General features: G+C 40.3%; 1 protein-coding gene across 1 annotated transcript; it reads left to right on the forward strand.

Moving 5' to 3' along the window:
- Nucleotides 1-14,589: 14,589 nt before the first annotated feature.
- On the forward strand, nucleotides 14,590-15,967 carry LOC120718551 (zinc finger protein 708-like; the record flags this gene model as incomplete). The annotated part of the gene is made up of 1 exon (XM_040007088.1): nucleotides 14,590-15,967. A coding segment is annotated over one exon (1,041 nt), but the record flags the coding sequence as incomplete, so codon positions are not given.
- Nucleotides 15,968-24,954: the final 8,987 nt, after the last annotated feature.

Genomic DNA, 24,954 nt, shown 5'->3' on the forward strand with positions numbered 1-24,954 from the left:
CATAAAGATATTATATTCAGTCCTGTAGAAACTTATATATTTAAAAACATATGATCCTCTCTGGTTACTCTGGTATGAATAACTTTGAATCACTTTGTGGTAAATAACACAGTATCTGCAAAAAACTGTGAAAGAATTCCAGATCACAAGTTTGTAGTTCAACATACAAGTGACGACCTTTGACCTTCATCAGGTTTTATTTAATTGTGTCAGAGAAACTCAAACGTGCTCTTCATGCAGCTGAGTACATAAAGTGTTTAAAATGGAAGCTGTGCAGGTCTGAGATCAGCAGCTAAGTGAAACACCAAACAGGTCCTGTCAATGCTGATATATAGTGACACAGTTACATGAGTGATTAATCCTTTTGTTTTTTGTCTTTAACTTTATCAATAAAGCTGCAGCTTTCACCACAGCACATGTGGTACTTTAACCTTTGTACTGTTTTCATCAGTTCATTTTGCAGTTAACATGTGAACATGTTGGATGATCTGTCTGCTGTCACTGGGTGGTGCTGAGGTCTGAATCTGAGGGCAGCCCCTGTAGTCACAAAGACAACAGAATCATCACAAACTCAAATGTAAATTGTATCCCTCAAAATTGAAATAAAGCTGATTCTTCTGTCCTCACACACTCAGGATCTGAAGTTCTTCTCTTCTTTTTTCAGTATTACAGTACACTACTGTACTTTAATCCATACTTCCCGATTAATGAGGAGTTACTGGAGTACAAGCTTTTTTTAAAAAAAAAAAATGTTACTGTCTTTACAGATGTGGCAAGAGACTGAAAACATGCTGTTGTTTGCACATATTTAATAATCAGCTCTGCACAGGAGCTGAGGCAGGGTGCAGCCTGTTGCTTTTACAGTATCATACTTGTAATAAAAGTATAGTAACAGTAATTAGTGACTGAGTAGCCTGGAGCGTTTCTCTTGATTTCTTTAGTCGGTGTAAATTCATTCACCTGCACAGATTAGCTAAACGAACCCTGACAGCCGAGTGCTCATCTTAGCTAGCTAGGTCTCAGGTCCTATACCAGTCTCTTTATTTATAGAAACAAAATGGCCCTACAGCTCTTACTGACTAATTTAACAAGGTAACATCGAACAAACAAAACATTGAAACAAATATTAACCTACAAATAAACTTGTAAATAAACCCCAAAATATAAGTAAACTAACAACAAACTTTAACTAATTTCAAAATAATAAAAAATAAGAACAAATAGCTACTACACAGCAAATTCTGGTCTTTGGAATAAACTCTCTGGGAGTTCAGATTAACTACATTTGAGTGTACATGCGTGACCATCGAATGAACTCTAGTGCCGAGTTAGAGTAACTCTTTTCCGGGAGTTGATTTTTCAACTCTTTATAGGAGTTAAAACTAAACTCTCATGGAGTAAAATTTCTACTATCATATAGAGTAAAATTTAACTCATAACTAGAGTTAAATTTGATATTAACTCTTTTATAGTGTTACTCATCAAATGAAAAAAGTTTTAGGTGCAAATTACTACAAAAATGTCAGTAACGTGTGAAGGTGACGGTGGTCCCCGTGGTAATCGGAGCACTAGGTGCAGTGACTCCCAAGCTAGGTGAGTGGCTCCAGCAGATCCCGGGAATAACATCGGAGATCTCTGTCCAGAAGAGCGCAGTCCTGGGAACAGCTAAGATACTGCGCAGGACCCTCAAGCTCCCAGGCCTCTAGTAGAGGACCCGAGCTTGAAGGATAAACCGCCCGCAGGGGCGTGCTGGGTGTTTATATATATATATCATAATAATCTGACAATACATATAATATTGGCCAGTTCAAACTCACTGCTATAATAACTAATAATGATTAATATAATAACTATACAGGGAGTGCAGAATTATTAGGCAAATGAGTATTTTGTCCACATCATCCTCTTCATGCATGTTGTCTTACTCCAAGCTGTATAGGCTCGAAAGCCTACTACCAATTAAGCATATTAGGTGATGTGCATCTCTGTAATGAGAAGGGGTGTGGTCTAATGACATCAACATCCTATATCAGGTGTGCATAATTATTAGGCAACGTCCTTTCCTTTGGCAAAATGGGTCAAAAGAAGGACTTGACAGGCTCAGAAAAGTCAAAAATAGTGAGATATCTTGCAGAGGGATGCAGCAGTCTCAAAATTGCAAAGCTTCTGAAGCGTGATCATCGAACAATCAAGCGTTTCATTCAAAATAGTCAACAGGGTCGCAAGAAGCATGTGGAAAAACCAAGGCGCAAAATAACTGCCCATGAACTGAGAAAAGTCAAGCGTGCAGCTGCCAAGCAGTGGCGTGTCTAGAAAATTTTTGTTGGGGGGGCCAGGTAGGGGCACAGATTTGGAGAAGGGTGGCAGATGTAATTGGCAGATAATGTTAAAAACAATTCTACCAACCGTTAACCATAATTCAATAACCCTGTAAACCTAATAACCGAATGCGCTTTTAACTCTTATTAGAATGAGATTTTAACCACTACGGTGCAAAGTTTTTAGATACTGCGTTGATAAAGTACAAGAGATACAATCAGTCAGTGTTTACTCAGCATTCAAGGACATCAATATTTGCATAGTATTTTTACTGACATGTAGTGCACATATGTTTTGGGCAAAAACATTTTTGAATATTAAAATACGAACATTTTTAACATACAATTGGCAAATTAGCCAATGCCAATGCAAAACCAATGCCTATTTAAAAAAAAGAAGATAATCTTCTCACAAACTGGTGTTTGATTTTGAAACAGGAAAAAAGTGGGGAAACAAATGAAAAGACTAACATTTGAATGAAACCTGAAAGCAAGTAAATACTTTCTATGCTGCCTTATGGTAAACTTTGGTAATATTGATGTATAAAGAACAACACTGGCTGATGATGAAATACAGTCAGCTGGCATGGTGACACTGCCAGTATTAACCTGCAGGGCTGGACTGGGACAAAAAATTGGGCATTTTGACTACAGACCGGCCCACCAGGTATTAAAGCCATAAAGCCTTTGAATTACAAAAAATAAATAAATAAATAAGTCATCAGCCCACCGTGCAAATGTCTGATGGCTAGTCCAGCTATGTTACCTTGTTAATCTTTCGCCGAAAAAATGTTTTCTGCGGTGCTGTCTTTCGGGCTTAGCTCTCCTACCTTTGCTAACATGATGCTCATAGTGCAGAAACCGGTGCTGCATTCACTTACCCTCGGATATCTGAGCTTCACTGTGAAACCATAATCGTACATTTGATATTTCATTAAATTTTATTGTTTTAGCTTCGGGGTGGCACCTGGGGTGGCCAGTCTGCCACCCCGCTGGACACGCCACTGCTGCAGACCCTGAATTGGGACACAGCCAAAGAGTTGAGCGTGCACGGGCAGAAATGTTGAGAGCGCGAGCAACACATTGCGAGCAAGCGCAAATGCAAAAACTGAGCGAGAGGGGCTGCTATTGTGTGTGTATATGGATAATAGCAAACACTGAAATACATTTTTTGCACGCAGCAATGAATTTAGTTCACTCAAATTTAGGTTTTTCTTCACTCAAAATAAATTTCTTCTCAAAATGCAACACTTGCACCTGCAATTTTTTTTAACATGCGCTCAGAATAGTGGCACAAAAATAACGCCATAGCTGGAGTGGGACACAGCCATGGTGCAGGGAAATTAGACTTTTGTTTTCAACGAGAGAGTAAAACATGTTTCATTGTTCTGTTCCAGTTGGTGGCGGTAATGCACCAGAAACGTTGTTTGCCAACCGCCATCACACATAAAGAAGAAGTAATCGTCCACAGAGCAGAAAGTAGGCTTAGAACACGGTGGATCGTACTTTTATCTTCCACGGGGACTTTTATATTTTTTTCAAGTCGGCTAAAGCAAAGATCGTGTGGCTGTGCTGAGCTTCCTTACTGCTCGCCCTCTGGTCTCCGGCAGATCAAGTTTCTGTTTCTGATGCTTGATTGGGAAGATATACGCTCTCGTAGTTCACGCAGCTTGGTCTCTTTGCAAGGTATATCTACTTGGCCTCTCGGTGACAACGCCAAGTCATCCTGTCGGTCAGTTTGGAATAAATCACCTGTAAACAAATAACTTGCCCTCGTGGTGATTGACGGGAGTAACATGCTGGGGAGTGGAGGTCAGTGAGCCCACTGTCTCTACCAGTCCTAGTCCAACTGCAAAGCCTCGCTTGCCTCCTTCTCCGCGCGTGGATCTTTAGTTTGAATCAGAGGGGATCGAGGGTGAGTACATTATAATTATATTGGTTGCCTAACTCTATAACTGTCTACAGGGTTTCTCTCTCTTAGCTAATTTTGTTTTCGTCTGTATGTTCTGTTCGGCCCCTGTCATTTTGTCTGACTGGAGCTTCCAGCAATTCAGCACCTTATTTATTTTAATCATTTGTGATCAGCTATTTGTTTTCCTTCATATGAAGTAGGGCTGCCAGGATTAGTCGACTAGTCATGATCGTGGACTAATCCAATTTAATAGTCGACGCCTCGCAGGAATAAGTAGTAGGATTTAAGAGTGTAATAACGGACTGAAACAGAAGATGGCAGCACTGCATGCACAAGGATGCCAGCTGCCGTTAAACCCAGAAGAAGAAGAAGCTGTGTACCAGAATTCATAGTGCGGCCGTACTCAATTTTCAACAATGGCGGCAGCTAGTTAGTTTTAATATTACTCTTATTATTCTTTCAGTTTTGTTTGGCTTTTTTTCAGTATTTTATTTGTTCCTGAGTAAATCGGTTTGGCTGAGATTAAAGTTATCGTTTTTACACAGCTGAATAAACATCAAGCAGACAACTGATTGCCTTAAGTTTGAGATGCTCAAGAATATACTCCGGTGTCCTGTTATATTTTAAATAGCAAGGAGCAGACGACGGAGTTTATTAAACTTCACCAAAACAATCTGCAAATTTCATTAAAATTTATATTATCTTGTCTTTATTTTTAGTTAGCACATACCTTAAACACTTAAAGCTGTAAGCTAATGATAATTATATAAGAGCAGATGCATGCTGGTGCAATAAGCTGTACGTTAGTTTTTTTTTACTTAAAAAGAGGTTATGCACACACAATACGGTAATATTATGTTGAAGCACAGTATGTATCACTCTACGAGGCTCCTGCCAACGATAGCCGTAATGCTCCGACAATCGATCAAGCGGTGCGGGTTCGTAGCTTAGCAAAGTCATACTAAAACATTTGACAGATTTTCGAGCGCTGTGTACCACATAAAATCATTTCGAGGTCAGTAAACACAACCAGAATTCATACATAAGGCACACAGTATTATAAGGGGCACTGTCGATTATCAGAAAAATCAAAGGATTGATTTTAAGTGTGCCGTATGAACGGTATAATATGGCCCAGCCCTAGTTGTTACTGACTCTATGAGGCACAATAATGCCATACAATACAACGCTCTGCAGCAGTGCCCTACAACAGTGTTTCCTAACCACTGTGCCGCGGCACACAATTGGTCCAAAAATACAATTTAATAATTACTACAAGTAGAGCAGGGCGATATGGCCAAAAATATTTATCACGATATATATTTGAAAATTTGGGATAACAATATAATTGACAATACAATTGATGCGAGACAAAATACAACTCCACAACTTTACTAGCGCAAAAAACTACCATCCATTCATTTTCACTTAAGCAAGAAGCTGTTTTTTTATGTGCTATAAAGCTATATAAAAATGTAACAGTGAAAATGCAAATTCCTTGCTGAAAGTTTAACCAAAAGGCATTTCCAGTAGAAATGGGCTGACATATCCTGAGCATAACCATGTATAATATCCACTGAAGTTAAAAAGAGGTGCTTTGCAACATTAAACTGCAGTGTGCCAAATAAAAAAAGTCAAATATGTATTTTTCTGAACATAAGGTGCACGGGATTATAAGACACATTAAGCTAAACAAAGCAGTCAGATAAATCAAACTACTCAACTCATTCTTCTTGCTTCCTCCACTTCTGTACCATTGATTCATTAATGCTGTATTCTATCACAGCTGCTCTATTCCCATGTTGTTGCAGTATATTAATGACTAACCTCATATTGTGGATGGATTATGTCAGTTGTTCTCCTGACTGAAGTTTGGTCTGTGCAATTGCATTTGTCTCTAACCATCAGGAACCTTCACGTTAACTTTTATTGAGTGGAAAAATGGTAGCTTTCATCCTGGAGCTTCACTGTTTATGTTATGCTAACATAGCCGTGTCGCTAGCGATCACGTAGCACGTCATTATATACCACCTAGCTCAACTTCAGTAACCCTACAAACGTCACTGCTGTTTAGTTTTCTGTCTTCATTTATGTTGGAAGTGACAGCAGAGCAGTACGTTTGAATTTTTTCAGAAATCTCTCTGTCAGAACATGCAATATCATGCTTAGGTAACTAGTGAAACTAGCAAGCTAACTTCCGGTAGTTTTCTGCTAACTTCTAACTCGGTTAAATGTAATAAATTCTGTTTTCATGGATGCCTGGAAGTTAAACTTCATAGTTACACCTGGTAAAGCAGCAATGCTGATCGTTTTATTAAAGTTGAAAGAATTTAGACAGTTTTTAACTCTCAGTGATGCTGCAGTGTTCGTTTGACTTTGGGACCTGAAGGGAACGGGGTTTAGGACCCAGATTACTCCCAAATTTAAGAGCACCTTAGTCCGACAAATACAATAACGACGGCCCGCTTGCATTTTCTACAAAAAAATGTGCTTTGTTGTGTATCTCAGGGACAAACACCAAACCAGTTCCACATCACTAAAGTTGCACCATTTTTACAAACTAATTCTGGTTCATCCGTTTCACTCAACAATCAGCCATGTGCATATGAAAACAAAGGAACTGCGCATGCGCATTTTACCCATATTCTATCGCAATATTTCATTTTCTTATCATTGCCTAACATTGCACCGGTATTACCGTGAACGGTATAATATGGCCCAGCCCTAACTACAAGTAATAATATCATTGCTGAGCATCTGTGCTTTCAATGCAGTGACTGGTAGAGTAATTATTCTTTCATGTCTGTGGGTGGCAGTGGGTAGTGCAATAACACCTTGGTAAATAGAACTTTCTATTTTCCAAGGCACTGCCAGAAAAAACAAGAGGAGAGGACATTTTTCAGGTTACATGTGAATGTCTTGAACAAGGAGGAGTTAAGTGGGATAACTGCATAAGTGTCTTCATTGATGGAGCAGCAGCCATGGTCGAGCACACCAAAGGTTTCATTAGCAGAGTGAAAGTGATACACGCATGTTATTGTTACACACTGTTTTCTGCACCGTGAGGCGCTGTTGCCAAGACTTTAGCAGCAGATCTAGCTCCTATGTTGGATGATGTCGTGCGCATGGTAAACTTAGTCAAGAAAAGACCTCTGAAAAGCCGCATATTTGCATCTCTGTGCGAGGAAATGGGAACGGAGCATACAGCCTTATTGCTCCACACGGAGGTCCGATGGTTGTCACGTGGCAAAGTACTGCCCGTGTGTATGAGCTGCAAGAGCTAAAAGTGTTTTTGAGTGAGGAGAGGTACAATGATGCAAAGGTGCTTGCAAGTTATTGGCAGATATATTTCAGCATTTGAATGAACTCAACATACGAATGCAGGGCTGAGATGAAAACCTGTTCACAAGCACAGATAAAATAAATGGATTCCGTTCAAAGGTGCATTTCTGGCAATAACATCTGGAAAATGCCAACCTTGGCATGTTCCCAGTCACCCAGAAATGGCAAGGAGATATCAAAACTGCCGTACTATGTGAAATAATAGGTAAACATTTGAAAACGCTCGAGGAGAAGTTGTCCAATTATTTCCCCTCAGTCTCCACTGAATGCCTTGACTGGGTAAGGGGCCCATATAGCTCAGCAGCAGTTTTCAGAAAGGATATGACTTTGCAGGAGCAGGAGGAACTAACTGAACTGAGACAACACCGTGGTTTAAAGCTGAGCTTTGCTGATCTATCTTTGGACAGTTTTTGGTTGACTGCTACCAAGGAGTTCCCCATTCTTGCAAACAGAGCCATTTTGACATTGCTCCCATTTTCTACAACATATCTATGTGAGCAAAGCTTTTCGAGCATGGCTGCTATAAAAACTAAAAACAGAGAGAGATTAAGAACTGTTAAGGAAGAACTTCATGTATGCTTTTCTTCAATTCCTGCCAGAATATCATCTTTATGTTCATCTAGACTAGCCCAGGTTTCACACTGAGTGAGTATAAACAAACTGAGAGACTAACTTGCCATTATATGTACTGTATGAAGGTACAATGTGTCATTTTGGAGCAAGTTTGGTAGGTGGTGTGCCACTGGATATTTTTAATCTATAAAATGTGCCGCGACTCCAAAAAGGTTGAAAAACAATGCCCTACAATAAATCTCACTGAATAGAAAAATGAAGATGTTTGCTGTCACAGGCAACTGGGAATAGAGTCTAATGGAGGAGCAGCTCAGCCAGTGCAGTGAGAAACATCGGTACTTCATAAAAGGTGGCAAAAATAAAATCACCACCACTATTGTACAGACACTGCGGACACGCAGTTTAAAGAGAAGATTTTAACATAAATTTTCCCCCTTCTCCCACTCTAGTAGTTGAGCTGTCTCACTCTAACCTCCAACATTCCGTCCCATACACACACATTATAAAGTCTGAAACGGGGGGGGCGGAAAGCATGAAACTTAAACTGGGGCTGAACGTATAATAGATACAGTGGCTTGCAAAAGTATTTGGCCCTCTTGAACTTTTCTACATTTTGTCTCATTACAGCCACAAACATGAATCAATGTTATTGGAATTCCACGTGAAAGACCAATACAAAGTGGTGTACACCTGAGAAGTGGAACAAAAATCATACATGATTCCAAACATTTTTTACAAATACATAACTGAAAAGTGGGGTTTGCATAATTAATCAGCCCCCTGAGTCAATACTTTGTAGAACCACCTTTTGCTGCAATTACAGCTGCCAGTCTTTTAGGGTATGTCTCTACCAGCTTTGCACATCTAGAGACTGAAATTCTTGCCCATTCTTCTTTGCTCAGTCAGATTAGATGGACAGCGTTTGTCAACAGCAGTTTTCAGATCTTGCCACAGATTCTCGATTGGATTTAGATCTGGACTTTGACTGGGCCATTCTAACACATGGATATGTTTTGTTTTAAACCATTTCATTGTTGCCCTGGCTTTATGTTTAGGGTTGTTGTCCTGCTGGAAGGTGAACCTCCACCCCAGTCTCAAGTCTTTTGCAGACTCCAAGAGGTTTTCTTCCAAGATTGCCCTGTATTTGGCTCCATCCATCTTCCCATCAACTCTGACCAGCTTCCCTGTCCCCGCTGATGTCCAGAGCATGATTCACCATATTTGACAGTGGGGATGGTGTGTTCAGAGTGATGTGCAGAGGGGGCCGAATACTTTTGCAAGCTACTGTATTAAATAAAATAAATAGAAGCTGAATAGGGACCTTGTAAATCAGAATCGAGTCAGCTATAGAAATCAGTGACGATACCCAGCCCTATTATTATTTTAAACCTCTAGCAGTTCAACACTTACCTTTGTACAATTTTAAGCTAATCATTGGACTTGAAAGACTTGAATTGCAATCAATCACAAAAACATTTGAATGGTAATGTATGTAAAGGTATATATCAGAAATTTTAAGAAAGTGGAAAAAAAAAAGATTCCTTTGGTATTTCAGATTGGGACTTTGACTCCTGACCAGGGTCTCTATCCAGAAGAGCCCTGTCATGTATTAAAACATAACTTTCTGCTCTAGCAGTCCAGTCCAGGTCCACTGCGGCCGACCTGTTTGTAACCTCTGGTCTAAATGTTTGGTGTCAGAAGACTCCATAGGTCCCACAGCCTCTTCATGATACCCCTTCTACCAGGATTACTTGCACAGTAGCATTCCAACAGTCTCCTGTTCTCATCCCTTGTCCACTTATACCTTCTTGTTCTAAGAACCATACTTCTCATGAGTGCGTTCTGGTTCCTGAACACTTGACACAGGCATGCTTAAAGTCAGAGACTGCATCCTCCTGAGGACCTGGCCTTCGTGTTTTAAGTGGGGCGAGTCCAGCTGTGTGTAGGTGAAGCGAACGGCTGTGAAATTGGAGGGTTTAGCCTTCAGTTTTGCAACACAAGCTTTGTCCGGGGAGTTGAATAAACTCAGCTTTCTGCTCCTTGCTATCTAAAGTATAACAGTACACAGGTGTAAATTCTCAACCATCTCACATTTCTGTTGTCACGGCCCAGGCCAGTTAACTGGAGGACTCAAATGTGGGACCCACACATACACCCCGTAAACGTGAAAAAACAAACAAAACTTTATTTCATTTTCAAAAAGCAAAAACGTGTAGATATGAGTCACGAAATAATGGACTAAGGTTTTCCTGTCTGCTTGGGAACCAAACTTGAAACAATAACTAGCTTTCTAATGAATAATTGGCAAACTTAAATCTTCATAGAAAGTCCATTCTCGTGAGCATAGAGGAAAGGCACAGGCTGCGGGAAATGCACTGGGAGTCTCTGCACGCTGCAACAAGAGGAGAGTGGTTTTAGTGATAAAGCTTGGGGAAAATGTCCGGGAAAAGCATGACAGTCGTTTGCCTTACTGTTCGCGGGCGAGGTGTAGACACAGGAAGTACAAGGTCCTTGATTCAGGTGCTCAATCAGCCGGGCGGGGGGAAGGGGGTCTGGCACCTTGGACCGGGCAGCCTCGGGAACAGCTGGCCCAGTGCCCGGTCAGGTTCAGTCTGTAAAGACAAAAGTATTTTGTCTTGTGTCAATTATATCATCAGTTATATCGTTATCGCAAATTTTCAAATGTATATCGTGATAAATATTTTTGGTCATATCGCCCTGCTCTACTTGGAACAGGCCATTCCGTGACTGCTCTCACTTTTGCAGGGTCCGTCTTCACCTGCACTCCTAATAACACATACCCCAGAAAAGCAATAGTTTTAGCATGAAACTCCCACTTTTCTGCCTTTACAAAAACATATTCTCGAGGAGGCTCTGCAGCACTGCTCGTATATGGTTCTGATGCTCCTCTAGTGACTTAGAGAAAATGAGTATATCGTCCAGCAAAGTGATTTAAGAAGTCCCATAGCACGTCATTCACTAGAGTCTGAAACACTGTTCATTAATCCAAAGGGCGAAAATGCGCACACACACACACACACACATATATATATATATATATATATATATATATATATATATATATATATATATATATATATATTTATTAGGGGTGCAACAATACTTGTATCGATATTGAACCGTTCGATACAGCGCTTTTGGTTCCGTACGCATATGTATCGAACAATACAAAAATTTTAATTTATTTCATCAACTTTTCTTCTGACGATGCTGTCTGTGTTGAGCGCTCAGTGGATCTGCGATTGACAGTGCAGCCTAGGCGCAGTAGTCGAACGCAGATTCACTGAGCACAGGGCAAGCTAGCGAGACAGAAGTTAAGCTCTCCTTGAAAGATGGCAAATGTTGCAAGGAGATGTTGCAAATGTCCCCCACCCTCATTCAGATCTGGCGTTTGGAACTATTTTGGTTTTCATGTGACGTATGACCCTGAAGGTAAGCGCATCATGGACAAAAGTAAAACAGTATGTTGGATGTGCCACGCAATGCTCAATTACATGGGTGGGAACTACTGCGTTAGCGCAGTTAGCTCGTTAACGTGTTGACGCCGTCCAGCCCCACGCACGGGGCGATCCGCGGTAGCTCGTTAACGGAGATTTGCCGTGTTGTGGCGTTAACGTCATTTCAATGAGATTAACGCTGACAGCACTAGTGGGAACATAACGGATATGACTGCACATTTACTCCAACATCATCCTAGTGCAAAGACAAGTGGAAGCAGACAAAAACAACAAGCATGCATGCTACAAACTTTACCTGAGTCATTTAGACAGCCGTTAGCACATGATTCTCCTTATGGGGACCTGATATGTTTAATATGCTGCAGAGAATATAGCCCAGAAGAAGCGGATAGTATAGCTTTTATTTTGGAAAGAGCCATTTCTCTGTAATAAACTCTCTTTTCCAAAGATGAGTGATTTCTCGATCAGATAGATTTATTTTTTATTACTTTGTTGTTTCAGCAACATTAAATTTAAAAACTGTACTTTTGAGTTTATGTGTGTGTGTGTGTGTGTGTGTGTGTATGTTATATATATATATATATATATATATATATATATATATATATATATATATATATATATATATTAGGGGTGCAACAATACACAAAATTCACGGTTCGGTTCGGTTCGATACTTTGGTGTCACGGTTCGATATTTTTTCGATACAAAAAAAATGTTCATGCCTTTTTAATTTGTCATTTATTAAAATTATAAATATATATTTTAACTCAAAAGTACAGTTTTTAAATTTAACCCTAACCCTTGTGCGTGTTTTTTATTTTGACAGCGAATGCGCACCTGCGGACCACTTATGTGCAGCCCTGGTTATTTAGCTCATCATATTGCAGCCACAGAAATTCTTTTGTCCATGAAACCATAAAGCTGCACTTTCTTTTTGCCTTATAGTCTGATTTGTCATAACTTCTCCGTTTTGTGGTAAGCTTTTCTTTGGCTGTCACTTCTTCACCCTGACCTGTCTTATTTGGCTCAGCAGAACTGAAATGCTTTTACACGCTCACTCACATAAGCTCAGCGATTCTCTGCGCGATCAACCTCTCACATGTTTAAGCTTGCTGCGGGAGATTTCACTTGTCATGTTTGCATAGTAAGCTAACGATTAATAAGACGATGTCAGAGGAATTGGTGTACAAATTATCATCACTCACAGATCAGTGCTGTCGCTCTCTATACACAGTTCGCACAATTGCAAAGTGAAAGCAAAAAAACAAGCGCAAATTCAAACGCGATTATAATATGTCACATATTGACAGTGGCTCACCGATGCCAATGACATAATTACCCAGCTACATTTCTGAAAGAATGCAAAAGCATTGACATATATTTTTCCTACAATAGCCCGACGGGCAGGGAAGAGATAGATTTTGGTAGCCCGACTGAAAAAATCGCTAGCTGCGGGACGTCGGGCTAGCGATATTGCAAGCCCTGTATCTGATTGAGGAATCACTCATCTTTGGAAAAGAGAGTTTATTACAGAGAAATGTCTCTTTCCAAAATAAAAGCTATACTATCCGCTTCTTCTGGGCTATATTCTCAGCAGCATAAGGAGAATCATGTGCTAACAGCTGTCTAAATGACTCGGCTAAAGTTAGTAGCATGCTTGTTGTTTTTGTCTTTGCACTAGGATGATGTCGGCGTAAATGTGCAGTCATATTCGTTGTGTTCCCACTAGTGCTTTCAGGTTAATCTCATTGAAATGACCTTAACGCCACAACACGGCAAATCTCCGTTAACGAGCTACCGCCGATCGCTCCGTGCATGGGGCTAGACGGCAAACACGTTAACGAGCTAACTGCGCTAACACACTAGTTCACACCAATGTAATTGAGCATTGCATGGCACATCCAACATACTGTTTTACTTTAGTCCATGACTCGCTTACCTTCAGGGTCATACGTCACATGAAAACCAAAATAATTCCAAACGCCAGATCTGAATGTTGCAAGTAGAGCTTAACTTCTGTCTCGCTAGCTTGCCCTGCGCTCTTCCTTCTGACTATGCTGTCTGTGTTGAGCGCTCAGTGGATCTGCGCTCGACAGTGCAGCCTAGGCGGAGTAGTCGAACACAGATTCACTGAGCGCTCAACACAGACAGCATCGTCAGAAGGAAAATTGATAAAATAAATTACAAATGTTGTATTGTTCGATACATATGCGTACCGAACCGAAAGCACTGTATCGAACGGTTCAATATTGATACGAATATCGTTGCACCCCTAATATATATATATATGTATATGTGTGTGTATATATATGTGTGTGTGTGTGTGTGTGTGTGTGTGTGTGTGTGTGTGTGTGTGTGTGTATATATGTGTATATATATATATATATATATATATATATATATATATATATATATATATATATATATATATATATATATATACACATACATACATAATATTTTTTTTGTTTTTTTTACTCATGGGGATGCGCATGATCTGAATTACGCAATGTATCATAATCTGTACTTTTTGTAGGTTTCGTAGTTTCATAACCACTGTTTTGGTTCTTTGTCATTATACAAAAGGGGGAAAGCATGGTGAAACCTCGGCACATTGATGACCTCAACAAAAACCACCCAACACCAGCTAATACAGATGGGCCAGTTGTGATTCCCATGGAAAAGACTTTTACTACTATGAAGCAACCCAGAAGATGCCGGCGCACTGACACTGGGGACAGGTTTACCTGTGATCACTGTGAAAAGTCTTTTACTCAGAAAAACAGCTTAAAAAAACATCAGCTCATCCACACTGGAGTTAAAGCATTCAGCTGTGATCAGTGTGGAAAGTCTTTTACTTACATGAAGGGTTTGAAACGTCATCAACTCATCCACACTGGCATTAAACGATTTGCCTGTGATCATTGTGAAAAGGCTTTTACTTATAAGTGTGCCTTAAAAAAAACATCAGCACATTCACACTGGTGCTAAACCATTTGTCTGTGATCAGTGTGGCAAGACTTTTGCTCACGTGGATAGTTTAAAAACTCATGGCCTCATCCACACTGGTGCTAAACCATTTATCTGTGATCAGTGTGGAAACGCTTTTGCTCGTAAGGAGAGTTTAAAAAGTCATCGACTCATCCATGCTGGAATTAAGTCATTTGTCTGTGATCATTGTGGAATGGCTTTTACTCGTAATAGCAGCTTAAAACAACATCAGCTCACCCACACTGGCATTAAACCATTCAGCTGTGATCAGTGTGGAAAGGCTTTTTCTCATAATGGCAGCTTAAAACAACATCAGCTCATCCACACTGGATTTAAACCATTTTGTTGTGATCAGTGTGGAATGGCTTTTACTCTTAATGGCAGCTTAAAAAAACATCAGCTCACCCACACTGGATTTAAAGCATTTAGCTGTGATCTGTGTGGAAAGTTTTTTACTCAGGATGGCAGCTTAAAAAAACATCAGCTCATCCACACTGGATTTAAAGCATTCAGTTGTGATCAGTGTGGAAAGTGTTTTAATCAGAATGGCAACTTAAAAAAACATCAGCTCACCCACACTAGAGTCAAAGCATTCAGCTGTGATCAGTGTGGAAAGTGTTTTGCTCAGAATGGCACCTTAAAAAGACATCAGCTCACCCACTCTGGAGTTAAACCATTCAACTGTGATCAGTGTGGGAATTCTTTTAGTCACAGGAGTTCCTTGAAAGAACATCAGCTCGTCCACAATGGCACTAAACTATTTGTCTGTGGTCAATGTGGAAAGGCTTTTACTTACATGAGGGTTTTAAAAACGCATCAGCTCGTCCACACTGGTGTTAAACCATTTGTCTGTGATCTTTGTGGAAAGGCTTTTCCTGACATTTGGGTTTTAAAAAAACATAAACTCATTCACACTGGTGCTAAACCATTTGTCTGTGGTCAGTGTGGAAAGGCTTTCGGTCGCATAGATACTTTAAAACATCATGAATTAATCCACACTGAAGTTAAATAGTTTTTATATGGTCAGTGCTGAAAGGTTTTTTACTTGTGTCAATATATTTAAAAAGCATCAGATTATTCATACTGGAATTAAAGCGTTTGTCATCAGTGTAGAAAGTTTTACTCAGATTAGCATCTTAAATTTGCATAAGCTTATCTATGCTGGAGTTAAACACTGTCGTTGTGCATAGTGTGGACATTCTTTTGCTAGGTTTTGTCATCTAAAAGAAAAATCCCAATCTCACCAACTATTAAACCACTGAAATATGAGGAGTATGGAAAGTCTTTTATCCATAATACAAACGTATTGAGGATCAGCAAACCCATACTGTGTGTCCTTTTGGAGACAGTGAGAAGCACAGAGGATCTGAACAATGCTAGGTCAAACTTCGAAAGCTTGAGATCAGGCTTCACAGAATTCAGCTTTAATAATTGTCATCAGAGGCAAGAAAGAATACATGTGTGTAAATGAGAGGGAGACAGGTGTAACAGTGGTCAAAGGACACTTGGCAAAGGATGATGAAGATGGAGCTACCAGGCAGAATGAAAAGGTCTTGCGACTTTTACCTTTGCCATAAAAAATGTTTTAGTAGGATGTACATATTGATTGTAACAGTACTTAAATCTGTAAGTATTCTAACATGAATTGCTTGCAGTGAAGGATAGGAGGGTTAACAATTAGAAAAAGTGCTGTAGCTTTATTCTTGCTGTAGTATGTAGTTTCTCCATGTGGTGGAACATGTCCTTTTGTCTGTGAAGGTTCTCAGTCATCCAGGTCATCATAGTCAAAGGAGCTTGCAAAGAAAAGCGTCTGGACTTCTTTAAGTTACTTGAAGACGTTTCACCTCTCATCCGAGAAGCTTCTTCAGTTCTAAGGTCAAATGGTGGAGAGTCCCAGATATAAACCTAGTGGGAGTATCCCCCCACAGAGGGACATCAGGGGGTCCTTTTGGCAGCCAGCATGTAAGAAGACTTTCTTTGAATTGTTCATATTACTTTCTTACATGTTCTAATTTTTAATCAAACTGTTTAATAAAGAGCAGCAGAGTCCTTTCAGAAACTCCTGATTGTTGTTTCATAAATCTAATGGCTCTTTACTAGAAACCTAAATTAAAGTCATTAAGAGGCCACTGATGCAGCAAGACTTAGAAATCTATGTACACATAATAAACCAAGCTGTTCAGTAAAGATTGAATTGAGGAAAAGGTTGTCATGTTAATATAATGCAAAAAATGTTGACTTTATCTGTTCTGTGCAAACATCTGTGAACTTGCAGACCAAACATTACCATCATGTGATCACAAAGAGAAGCAAAACGTCTGCACAGACTACGTTCTTGGTCAATCTGAAAGGCCTGTTGATGTTTACTTGGCTGTTCATCATGAGATAATTAGTGAAGTAAATGCTGTGCTGTTTCTGTTGTAACTTGCCCATGTGAAATGTGTTTTAAATGGTCTCTGTTGTCCTAAAAATGATGAGTCTGTTTAGCTGCATGAAGAGAAAATGAAACCTGTAATTTTTATGTTGTATTGCAAATATTATTGTATTTCATCAATTTGTGTCATTTTAACTGGGAAGTATGTGTAAAATTAAGTGTATCCTATAAGTATTTAGATATATAAAAGATATGATGTATCTTTCTTATTTTCTGTGAACTTACTTATACATTACTTAAAAGTTATGTCAGTATAGTAATTTCTTTGTTCTCTGTAAGAAAATGACTTTCTATCCCTTTATCTATTCTCACACTGAAAACGCTACATGCAGATGAACATAATCAACATTTGGGTATCCCTTTGTTCTAGTGTACCTACCATTAAGTATTTGTGGATAAATATAATTATATGCAATTTCAAAAAAGAATTGAAATTGCATATAATTACAGTGGAATTATACCATTTATCACAGGACCACACACAACCCCACACGTGCATTTCAAATCCCCTGTAACTGTATTGTCATGTGCCATGTGTGGTAAAACACATTATTGTAGTGTACATTATTTGCACCATTTCTCACCAGTTATATCACAGTGGGTTTTCCAGATCTTGTACCAAATGATATACCAGCCTTTAGAAGAAAGTGGTGTCTGACAGTCAAGTCACTGTATACAAGAGCAAGATGTGTAGCAATCCTTCAAGCTACGCCCCAGATGTCCAGCCCATAGAGGGAGAAGACCACCTACCTGGTTCGAAGATTATGCTGTCATCCAACCCCCTTATAAGCAGCATTCTCCATTGGCTAGCACAGTATTTCCTGCTACGGGAAGACCAGCCACACCAGAGTATTTTACAGCAAATGGGAGCACTGACTGATATTGCACGCCAGAGCTAGCCAGGAACTTGGAAGCCAGTCGTGTCTTAACCAGGCCTCTGTCACTCCACTTCCAGCAAGCCCCAACCCTTGTATCCCAGTCTTTACAAGGGAGATCCTAGAGCAGGGGTCGGCAACCTGCGGCTCCGGAGCCGCATGCGGCTCTTTTGTCCTTATACTGCGGCTCCGGGTGGTTTGGGAAAATAAATTAGAAGTATTTAGCTGAAGTGTATTTTATTTGTGTTTAGTTCTTTTTTTTAACTTGTAGTTCTAAATTGGAAGATTATTGTGATATTGAAATATAAAAATAAAATTGTAATTTTCTTATTTTTCATTGCTCAAAATAAGCGTCACACTCACGGAAGCCGGTATACCCACCAAAACGCCGTGCATTTATCGAGACTTTCAACACCAGGTAGGCCAATTATGGATCTTCGGATCCACATTATGTCAGCAGCTATTCTCCACCGTGAACTATGTTGAAAACAAACACCGCTCACACCTCATAGATGACAGCTTACAGTCCTGCGTAAACATGAAAGTGACTTGTACATCCCCGAGTTGCAGATGCTGTGCACAGAGGTTCAGGAGCAGAAGTTCCATTGTAAACATACCACGGCAGACCCGACGATGTTTCCATTAACATGCTTTTCAGCATCTCTTTCTTGACCACTTTTCACACACGGTTGCTGTATGCATACAGCCGGCTGTAGCTTTTCAGCTCACAGCCCTACAACACAACAGCAGAGAGAGCACAGACTTTAAGGCAGCGAGGCGTGATTGCGGGTGCCGCTCAGGTGCGTCCGCCTCCCCTGCAGCGGCACTGGAGATGATACCCCACCACACACATTAAGCAGGTAAAATACATATTTAGGCAGAATTTTGCAAATATCAATTTTTCATTTTATAGCAGCATAGTGCTTTTTTTCCCAATTATTTTTTAAAAGTCAGGTCAAGGCTCCAAAAGCCAGAAGGCGATATGAAGGGGATGGCTCACAACAGTTTTTGTTTGCTACATGGATCATTTTAGTTCAGCTGGGTGTCTTTCCTTTTGTTATATTTCTTTAAGAGTTCAAAATGTGTTAATTACATAAATAAAATGTAATTTTCTCATTAGCACTTCGTGGATTTAATAAGCAACACACTTTAGTTGTTCACACAAAGCATAAAGTAAAAAAAAAACAATATATACAGTGTTATCTTCATTTTAGACGTCAAAAAGTATTCGCGGCTCCCAGTGTTTTCTTTTGCGTGAAAACCGGGTCCAAATGGCTCTTTGGGTGTTAAAGGTTGCTGACCCCCGCCCTAGAGAGTTTTCCTGGTTGAAGGTGCCATCTGATCATTTGTTACCATCTGATACTACTGTGCACTTGAAATACCAAATCCTAGTCTTAAGTTTGAAGATTGCTTCAAACTTAAGACTAGTCACTTGTCATTGCACTGGGTCTTTGACGCAGTGTTTTGTGATTTTGGACTTTTGGGATTCTGGTTTACTTAATATTTTGAGATTTTGTGTTTCATTCTAGTTCTATTCTTTTAGTTGTTTTTCTGAACTGTGTAATATTTAAGTCAAGTCAAGTGACTTTATTGCCATTTCAACCAATGTTCCTCCAATACCACAGTGCTACATATAAAATATAATAGACGATCAACACAGGACAACAGAAAGTGCAGGTGTGCAACAATTGCAAAAACAAAGACACTGCAACACCAGACAGAACAGGACAATAAATACACAACAGTGCAATAGAAAAGTGCAACAATGACAATGGGGTGTGCAAAAGACTGGCCATTGTGCAAACGTAACTTGTTATTTGTAATTTCTAGTCTTTAGGTTCTGTTGTCATACATCCCCTATGAAACCTCTGCTGTACAAGCTCAGGGGTCCTCTCATGGGCAATGTGCATGACACAAAAGAACAATATCAATTTTGCCAAAATTAGCATTTCTTTATCCTTTGGAAAATCAAAGTACCACATGAAAGAATAAATGCACCTATGAAAGAGCAAGTATCACAGCTCTGGAGTTTTCTTGTTTACCATGCAGACACAACATTTTAATTCCTTTTTCCATTAAACGACATTTGCTTCTGCTCTCCTCAGGTGTGCTGGATTAGATCCATATGCAGTCTTCTGTACTGGATTGTAAAAATTGCTCTTTATGAGTTTATAAACAGGTTCTCAAAGAGCGAATTTTTCAAATGGAAAAAACACACAAATGTGGTGGCAAAAAACCGAGGATCAGTTCTTGCCCACTTTTAATAACTTTATTGTGCATACGTTTTATGGAAGGAGCCCCACCTTGAGTATCAAACCATCAGCCAAAGAGCTTGCGACTCTCCTCAAATTGGCTGCAATGTGAACATCCACCTGTCTCTGCAGGCTCTTGTTATTCGATGGCTACTTGATAGAAACATATGATAACGAAGGTGTAGAAAGATTCAGAAGATTCAAATTTTCTGTAGATAAAATGAATAGTGCATTTATTATGAGGAAAAAGTTTCAGAAAACCTAAAGCTGCAGTTGCAGTCATGACTTGCAAATGTTAAAATAGATTTTTTTACAATCCCACTACTTCTCACATGCTAAGCAAGAGCTCTACCCTTTGAGCTAATCCCCCTTGGGTATATGGTTGGGTTAAAAATTTACCTGGAAAGTACATATTTAGGAAATAATTGATGAAGCTATCATTGATAAATTGATGAATGTTAAATCATTTTAAATGTTATGCAGTATCTGGTTTGAAGTGGGTGGGGAGCTGAGTAAAGAAATGAAATCAGTAATTAAACAAAAGGTCAAGGGAATGGTACAGGGAAATGAGACTTTTGTTTTCAATAAGAATAAGTATCAGTAGAACATGTTTTATTGTTCTGTTCCAGTTGGTGGCGGTAATACACCAGAAACGTTAGTTGCCAACCCCCATCAAACAAGAAAAAAAAGAAGTAGTGCGCATGTACAGAGCAGAAAGTAGGCTTAAGAAAGAAAGAAAGAGTATAACCACAGTCATCATACTTATTGTATCCCACGGGTTCCTTTATGTTTTTTTTTTTTTTCAAGCCGGCTTAAGGCAAAGGTAGTGTGGCTGTGCTGAGCTTCCTTACTGCTATCTAGTGATGACCATACAAATCTTTCTGAAGCATTGAAGCTTGTGTTAAAAAATAGTTCATCACTACAAACGTTTCAACCAATGACTGTAGAAAACATGGACGACGTGGCAGCACCTCCTCCCACTGTGCAAAAATGAAGCCAAAAATCAATGTCAAAAAGCATTTAACGATAGTTACGGTCAGAGTATCTGTTAAGATGTTAAGAATAAGTATCTCTTAAAATGGTTGCAATAATGAAATATTCAATATAAGGTAGACAAAAAACGAAAAATAAAAAGATAGTTACGGCTCAGGACTCCCCGATCCTTACTGCGCATGTGCAAAGTCGGACCGTACAAATCAGGGGCCTGTCTCAATATGCATACTTCTGCGTACTTGCATTCTCGTGTACTCATGATACGTCATCAGTTGGAGACCAAGTACTGTTCAAATTCAAAGTAGCCGAGAACATGAAAAATTCCCGGATGGGTTCTCGCTCTGCCTATTTTATCGAGCACGCATCGGTGTTGACTTGTGTGGACTTGGTACAGTTAAATATCCCAGAATGCATTTCGTCCAAAACCCAAATGCGGTAATTGCGGAGGAGCGTGGCTAAAAACTTTTAAATCTTATTCTTTCTAGGTCTTTTTCAGTGCTTTAGTTGTGTTTTATTTGTTGGTGAGTAAATCGGTATGGCTGAGATTAAAGTTATTAGATTAATTTAGATTAAATAAAACTTTATTAATCCCTCGGGAGGATTCCTCCGGGTTCTCACACAGCTGAATAAACTGCTGTGTGAAAACAGCAGTTTATTCGACCATCTACGCCAGCGTCCGGTTATATTTTAGACAGCAAGGAGCAGACGGCAGGTGACGTAATTCTGAAAGCTAGACCGTCCAATTTCACAGTCGCTCATTTCCGGTCTACCCAGCTTTCGGAGGACCCGGCCCACTTAGACCACAAAGGCCGGGTCCTCAGGTGGACGCAGCCTCTGAATTTCGACACCGCCTGTTTCCGGCCGGACAATAATAACGCTGACATTTAACTTATTTTATCCGATAAATAAACACTGTAAGATTCAAGTTTTTTGTATATATATATGTACATGTATACCCACTAGCTCCATAGTAGACCGGGAGGTTGAGGATCACTAGAGCCCGGCCAGAACAGCGGACTCCCGTCACATCGTTTTCACCCCCACCCCCTCCCACCTGCGGTCTTTCGCTACTCAGGTTAAACATGATATATAAGTCTCTTAGTTAACTTTGAAATGTTAATGTTTGGTTTATTTCAGTGTTTTATTTGTTCCTGAAAAAATCGGTTTGGCTGAGATCTTGTCACGGACCCGGCTCTGGAGGACTCAGGGGTCCGTGAGCAGGATGGACCATTATTAGTATTATTGGTATTATTAGTATTATTAGTATTGTCGTTGTTGTTATTTGGGGATGTGTGTCTTTCTGCACTGTGCTGTGTTCTGTGTTCCACTCATTATATGTAGAGGCAGGGTGTGGGTGTGTACATGTGTGGCTGGAGGATGGAGAACAGCCACATGCGGACCTGATGGGTGTGGCCCGGCAGGAGGACTGGCCACACCTGAAGTTCCTGCCTGGTGATCAGGGCTCGTCGGGGGAGCTACTTAGGAGAGTGTTGGAGCTCCCACCGGTGTGGGTTCATTCTGTCACAGTCTTGTAGGCAGACTGTGGGGGATATGGGGAATGAGGACCCAAAACTCAGACTCTGCGATGCAACCAGTGCTCTTTATTTACAGTGAGAAGCTGTAAACACAATAACTCCCTGTTGTTCCCTTGAATCCCGTGTGTGTGCTTCCCTCTAACGTCTGTGCTCGTGCTCCCCGCTGTTGTGTTTCCGCATACCCCGTGTGTGCTGCCTTTCTGGACCACTCTTCCTCCTGCAGGAAAACCATAGAAGCAGTCGTCAACACTAACTCTGGCGGGCATACACGAACAGCACTGACATATGCTGACACACACTAACTTGGTAGGATAACTCAATGAACCCGCACCGGTGGGAGCTCCAACACTCTCCTAAGTAGCTCCCCCGACGAGCCCTGATCACCAACAGGTGTAAATGGTCTGTATTTGAATAGCGCTTTACTTGGTCCTAAGGACCCCAAAGCGCTTTACACTATACACAATCATCCACTCATTCACACACACACATTCACACACTGGTGATGGCAAGCTACAGTGTAGCCACAGCCGCCCTGGGGCGCACTGACAGAGGCGAGGCTGCCGGACACTGGCGCCACCGGAACTTCACCAATAATACCAATAATACTAATAATAGTCCATCCTGCTCACGGACCCCCGAGTCCTCCAGAGCCGGGTCCGTGACAGATCTATTTCAATCCAGGAGAAAAAAAATTTCACCGGGAACAAAAACAGCATGAGATTCTGAAGGCTGCTTCAAAATGCCAAACTACAAGTTTGTAGTTCGACGTACAAATGACCTTCATCGGGTTTATTTAATTGTGTCAGAGAAAATCAGCTGTGCTCTTCATGCAGCTGAGTACATCAAGTGTTTAAAACAGAAGCTGTGCAGGAGATCAGCAGCTCTCTGAAACACCAAACTGACGTCCTGTTAATGCAGATATACAGTAACACAGTTACATGGGTGACTTTTTGTCTTTAACTATATCACTAAAACAGCTGCAGCTTTCACTGACAGCACATTTGGTACTTTAACCTTTGTATTGTTTTCATCAATTTGCAGTTAACATGTGAACATATTGGACGATCTGTCTGCTATCACTGGTTGGTGCTGACGTCTGAATCTGAGGACAGCTCCTGTAATTACAAAGAGAACAGAATCCTGTCTCAGAGTGACGCTGAAAAACTAGTTCACACATTTATTACTTCTAGCCTGGACTACTGTAATTCATTATTATCAGGATGTCCTAAAAACTCCCTGAAAAGCCTTCAGCTAATCCAAAATGCTGCAGCAAGAGTCCTGACAGGGACTAGAAAGAGAGAGCATATTTCTCCTGTATTGGCTTCCCTTCATTGGCTTCCTGTTAAATCCAGAATTGAATTCAAAATTCTGCTCCTCACATACAAGGTCTTAAATAATCAGGCCCCATCTTATCTTAATGACCTTGTAGTACCATATGACCCAATTAGAGCACTTTGCTCTCGCACTGCAGGCCTACTTGTTGTTCCTAGATTATTTAAAAGTAGAATGGGAGGCAGAGCCTTCAGTTTTCAGGCCCCTCTTCTTTGGAACCAGCTTCCAGTTTGGATTCAGGAGACAGACACTATCTCTACTTTTAAGATTAGGCTTAAAACTTTCCTTTTTGCTAAAGCGTATAGTTAGGGCTGGACCAGGTGACCCTGAATCCTCCCTTAGTTATGCTGCAATAGACATAGGCTGCCGGGGGATTCCCATGATGCATTGAATTTTTGCTTTCCAGTCACCTTTCTTACTCACTATGTGTTAATAGACCTCTCTGCATTTAATCATGTCTGTTATTAACCTCTGTCTCTCTTCCACAGCATGTCTTTATCCTGTATTCCTTCTCTCACCCCAACCGGTCGCAGCAGATGGCCGCCCCTCTCTGAGCCTGGTTCTGGCGGAGGTTTCTTCCTGTCAAAAGGAAGTTTTTCCTTCCCACTGACGCCAAAGTACTTGCTCATAGGGGTCATATGATTGTTGGGTTTTTCTCTGTATATATTATTGTACAATCTACTGTACAATATAGGGCTTTGGAGTTGACGTCACGCCGTAATGCATTGTGGGAGCGCGGCACCATTTTCGGGGTCTACAAATCAAAACAAACACACTGTGTTGGAACGATGATTACAAGATGCTTAAAAGCAGCTCAAAAGAGAATGAACTGTATAGAGACCGATTTCGTTCAGAGGCGGAACTTGCAGAAAATAGCGTGCATTGGAAATGTGGACCCGTATGAAATACGGCCGT

The sequence above is a fragment of the Simochromis diagramma genome, unplaced genomic scaffold (genome assembly GCF_900408965.1).
Source record: "Simochromis diagramma unplaced genomic scaffold, fSimDia1.1 OVJJ01000531.1, whole genome shotgun sequence".
In the NCBI taxonomy this organism is placed as follows: domain Eukaryota; kingdom Metazoa; phylum Chordata; class Actinopteri; order Cichliformes; family Cichlidae; genus Simochromis; species Simochromis diagramma.